The sequence below is a fragment of the Cucumis melo genome, chromosome 7 (assembly GCF_025177605.1).
Source record: "Cucumis melo cultivar AY chromosome 7, USDA_Cmelo_AY_1.0, whole genome shotgun sequence".
NCBI lineage: Eukaryota > Viridiplantae > Streptophyta > Magnoliopsida > Cucurbitales > Cucurbitaceae > Cucumis > Cucumis melo.
Genome location: NC_066863.1, coordinates 18,405,576 through 18,411,376, shown reverse-complemented (window position 1 = coordinate 18,411,376; position 5,801 = coordinate 18,405,576). Strand labels below are relative to the sequence as shown.

General features: G+C 31.0%; 1 protein-coding gene across 1 annotated transcript; it reads left to right on the top strand.

Annotated features, from left to right (window-relative positions):
• Positions 1 to 4,940: 4,940 nt before the first annotated feature.
• On the top strand, positions 4,941 to 5,801 carry LOC103501160 (classical arabinogalactan protein 4). Its single transcript, XM_008464660.3, has one exon. The coding sequence runs from the start codon at positions 5,069 to 5,071 to the stop codon at positions 5,642 to 5,644; it is 576 nt and encodes a 191-aa protein (XP_008462882.2). The 5' UTR covers positions 4,941 to 5,068; the 3' UTR covers positions 5,645 to 5,801.

The window sequence follows — 5,801 nt, the reverse complement described above, 5'->3', positions numbered from 1 at the left end:
CGGCTACCCAAATCTAAACAATCGTGTACAAGAAATAGCCAAATCTAAACGAGCATGTACCAAATAATCTTAAAAAAAAATCCCAAATCTAAATAATCATGTATTAAAAAAATAAACGATTGTGTAGTCAAATCTAAATGATCATATACCAAAAGAATCTTGAGAAAAAAATCGTTTAACCAAATCTAAATGATTGTGTACTAAAATAATCTTAAAAAAATTTGTCAAATCTAAACGATTGTGTAACCAAACTAAACGATCATGTATGGAGAATCTTGATAGAAAATCGTTTAGATTTGACTATTTAAAATATAAATAATCAAATCTAAACGATCGTGTACTAAGTCTAAACGATCATATAACAAAATTAAACAATCGTGTATAGCGAATCTTGAAAAAAAATTGTTTAGATTTGACTATTCAAATCTAAATGATCAAATTTAAACGATCGTGTATCAAATAATAGTCAAATCTAAACGATTATGTACCAAATATATTACATGCGTCAATGACGAATGTGGTTGATGAGACATTTTTAGTATTTTTTATTATGGGCTGATGAGCTTTTTTCGTTTTTAGAATTATTGTATAAAGTATAAATATTTTAACGTTTGTTATATTTTTTTAAAAGAACCGTAATACAGGTTAAAGTGTATGAATTCTCTAATTTGGAATGTTTATGTTATATAATATTCTTACAAATCAAAGTAAAACATTTTGAATATGAATAAAAAACTACAAAATATGTGAAAACAAAAAGAAATTGATTACAAAACTATTGTATAGTACAACTATGTACATCATTGCCAAGAAGTACAACTTACAACTCTGGCATAAAGAAGTACAATATGTGTTTGTGGAAAAATTGTAGGTGGATTCATTAAAAAAAGAACAACCCTTTAATTAAATTGGAGCTTATAAATACAATACACTAATGTTCCAAAACTTAATTAGCCTCTCAAAATCTTCTCTTTGCCGTATTTTTCTTGTTTCTTCTTCCATAATATAATATGGCAGCTCGTCCCTCTGCCGTTCTGAGCGTCCTGCTGGTGGGGCTGCTGCTTATTTCTGTTGTTAATGCACATGAGGGCCACGCACATCCTCCGTCCTCCGAGCACCATGTTGCCCCTCCACCCCAACACAACGCAGCCATCATGAACAGTCTTTCATACTTTTGGTCTATGGCAACGGCCATGGTGGCTGCATCTTCCACTATTTTTTTTTTAGTTTTATTAATTTAATCTTATTGTGTAAAACTTCATTTCCTTCATGAATTTCATTTTATCTTTCAAAATTCTGTTTAATTATTAGTTATTGTGTCTATTTTCGCATTGTACTCTCCTTCGGCCATGAAGTGTTTTTGTTTTTTTTATTTTTATTTTTATTTTTATTTTGTTTGCATGTCATTTTGGGTAATTACAATGTCGACCTTAAATAACAATTATGAATTTTCACTTTTTTCTTTTCTTTTTTTTTTTTCCTTTTAGATCAAGAAAATTCGAAATATTATTTATCTTCTTATTCTATCACGAATGGTTTTGTATTATAGTTTTAGAAATATAAAATAATTCTGACTTTTTTTTTTTTTTTTTTTTATTCTTGTTTGCAAAATAGTTTAACTTATCCAGATTATGAGGAAGAGGACAAAAAGGAAGAGATAGGAATGGTGTTTATATGTTAATAATTTTGAACATTTTATTTTGAAATATTGATGTAAAATTTGTGTAGAGTTTTGGAAAGGTAATCTAAATTTAAAGATAAGAAAGGAGAAAAAAAGAAGAACGATAAAATCCAAAGACTTGCATTTATAAAATAGAAACTAGGAAATAGAAGTTTGGTTAAAATGAAAAGGGACAGAGAAAACTGAGAGTGAAGATGACAATCTTATTTTGTCACTACATGAAGAAATTTGTAATAATAAACCCGATTGTATCTTTGTGGTAACCCCAAACATTAACTCAATAAAAATTGTCAAAGTCATTAAAAGAATTAATTTTGATCTTTTATTAAAATAACATTAGTTTTAAAATTTTATTATCTAAATAATGTACCTTGAAAATTATTTAAAAAAAATAATGCATTTGAAACAAAATGTCTAAGAGGTCGTGCGTGGAATGATCGACCTATATTTTAAAAAACAAAATTAAATAAGTAAGACTCCCCCTTCTCTTCTCTTCTCTCCTCTCCACACTTCCCTTCTTTTCTTTCTAATTTCCATTCCACTGGAAGTAATTAAAATTTTAATTTTCATCGGTATAACAAAACACACAAATATTTACGGGACCGTGTAGCAAAATCAAAAAGTCCAAAAGATACGTAAATTTTTTTCATAAATTTCATATATGTGTCAGTAATTCTCTTTCTTCTTCTTCGTGATTTATTAATTTTCTCTTCGTGAAAAATAAATATAATTTTTTAAAAGATCCATTTTCAAAATCCTATATTAATATAAATTTTTCGTCCACAAACGAATGGATATGATCTCCCAATGCTACATATGCAGCTGGAGATCCTCTATTTTTTTTTAAAAAAAAACATGCATTTCCATTTTTCTTAACAGAGACTTCCCTTTCATCCCTTTTAAACTATCTTCAGAATCCTATATGATATTTTCCTTTGTAATCAAATGAAGTTATCATCCTGAACTAACAAGAGCCTGAAAGGTTGAAAACTTTGGGTCTCTAAAAGTATCCATAACTTGTTCATAGATAATCATAAAGTTTAAACAAAGTACCAAGTAAAAGTCAAGGACATGGCCTACAACTATGGTTATGCTGATAGTAAAATCAATCTCTTTCATTCATTCGAACAAATAAATCATTACAACTATGGCGTCCAATTTAACATCTACTTCATTATCATATATACATTTAAATTTAAGAAAAGAACCTAAAATATATAAAATATTTTCAAGAAACAATATTTGAAGAAATGAAATAGGTAAGTTGAAAACATGAGTTATGAGTTAATAAGTGATTCCAATTTTCAATCTCGCGGAAAGACTACCCAATTAACTATATTTGATTACCAAGATACCTTGTGGAATATATGAAATTCTATATAAATATATAGCTAACATGGGTTAAACTTTGTCCCTTTATGTTCTTTATTGTACAACAATTATCTAAAACTAACCAATATGATTTATATAATAATTACTCAGACGAAAGTTTTACTTTTCTATTTTCATTTTTTTAACAAGGTTATCATTAAAGTTAATTCATGACTTCAATAGAAGAGGATCCAAATAAGAGAAGTAATAAAGAGTACAACAAATGATATCTTATTTATTCAATTAATGTGCCACAAGAACTAATTAATTAATAGTAGCAAGTTATGTTCACTCGTTCAAACAGTACTTTTGTGGTAAAACTCTTGCAATGGATGTTGGATGTTGTCGTATTCCCATTTTAGAGTCAAGAAAGAGGCTCGTCCCACATGAAGTAAAAGATGCAAAATAACCTACGATATGGTAGCAAGTTAGAAACTCAGAAGTAATAAGCAAACTAAAAGAATGAAAAATCTACAGAATGATGGCGGACGAATCTATCACATTTTAGTGTCAGTAACAGTAAACGTAGTAATATTGTTAGGGTAAAAGATAATACGTGTCCCACAACTTCTAATATCTGTTTTTTCTTCTTGGTCTAACAAGTGAAGATTTGAAGTTCCAAATGATTATTCTATAGAACAATTTGAAAAATAGAAAAGATCACACGCTCGTAATAGGAAATATCAAAAATGCCCCAGTCAACACACGATTAATTGGCCACACGCGCGCACGAGTAATCTATTTCCAAACGATCATGTGCTACAGTCTAAACAAATGGTCTACGATCGTTTAGGTCATAATACACGATGGTGTAGTCTTTTTAATGATGGAAAAAAAGGTTTCAATTTTAAATGATCGTGTTGACTATGGTAAGTGATCGTTTAGATCATATTCACACGATTGTATAGTCTTCTTAAACGATGAGAAAATGACTTTAAATCTAAACATTCGTGTTGACCATGTTAAACGATCATGTTGATTATGGTAAACGATCATTTAGATCAAACTCACACGATTGTGTAGTTCTTTTTAAATGATGGAAAAAGGACATCAAATATAAATGATCTTGTTGACTATGGTAAGTGATCATTTAGATAATCAAGTCAACAAGATCGTTTAAAATATTTTTGAACGTTGGGAAAAACGTCTTATCTTGATCGTATTCTCGAATATGAGGAAGATGAAATAGTTTTAAATAATCTTGCCAAAAACAGTGGAGATGAAATAGGAGATTTAAACAGAGAAGAATGAATCGTTTAAAAACAGAAGAAAGAAAATCTGAAAGAATAGATAAAGAAATCTGAAAGAGAAAATGAATAAATCGCAAAAAAGAACTCGAAAAAGAAGTGACGAATCGTCCATAATATTTAAGGACAAATACAGAGTTTATGAAAATATTGTACCGACTTCATTGACTTTTGCTTTTTCTTACATAAGTCGTAAATATTTTTGTGTCTGGTTACATTTATGAGAATTAACCTATTTAATATATATATTTTAATAAAATTTGTAAAAATAAAAATATTGATAAGATAAAATAAATTCAGTAAATTAATTCAAAAAAATCAAATTTATTTTCTAATACAATAATTGTAGGAATTTAAACAACAAATCTGTTGAAACATTGACAACATATTTTAAGCAATATTAAGGTAAAATTAAGTATTTAACTTCAAGATTTATAGTATGAAAAATTATCTATCTTATGGACATAATTCATTTATTAAAAACACAGTAATATATAGTTTTGTAATTAGGTAAATAACTGATTTTCTTTTTCTCTTTAATTATAAAGACAGGTTGGTATGATATGATTAGTGGCATCATGGGATGGCACAAACTACAAAGTAGTCGAAGTCCACAAACTCTCATTCTTTTTTATTTATTTTTCTTTTCACAATAATCTAATTTAACAAATTAAGAAATCAAATTAATTAAGTTTAATCTCCTCTCTATATATTCTCTTATTTTCCTCATCGTCTCTTCACACAGCTTTACTCACATCATCTCCCAACAATGGCTTCCTCCACCCTTCTCAATCTTCTCACTCTAGCCTTCCTGCTTATCTCCGCCGCTGCCAACTCCCCGGCACCCTCTCCAGCACCGAGCGCCGAATCACCAACGTGGAAATGGACGCCCACTAACCAACCACCCTCCTCTCCACCCACGGCGGAACCGCCAATGACTACAACTTCTCCACCTTCGCCTACAATATCTCCCCCGGCCACCCCCCCGGAGCTCAGCCCCGTTCCATCATCCTATTCACCCACTTCGCCGCCCATGGCTAACCCACCTACATTGTCGCCGACAGCTCCACCGCCGGCAGTCACGAGTCCCGGTCATGCCCCGTCGCCGGCGAAAACAAAAGCACCGGCTCCAGCTCCATCCAAAATTAGTCCGGGCCCAGCAAAGGCACCGAAATCTTCTAAAGCTCCGGTGAGTAGTCCTCCGTCACCGAATGGACAGATGGAGCCACCGACGCCATCCCAAGCTCCGGCACCGTCGAAGGAGGGTAACGGCGCCGGTGCAAACAGATTCGCCATTGGTGGGTCTATTGCAGCTGGATTTATGATTGCGGCTTTCATCGCTTAAATGAAGCTCTAATATATTTGTGGAATTGAGTTTGTTGGAGATTCTGAATTTGATATTTGTTTTGAGTTAAAAGAGAATTTTATTATGATAAATTCTTCATTATTTCTGAGATTTTATTGTTTATCATCTAAGCATATATGAGGATATACCTAAAACT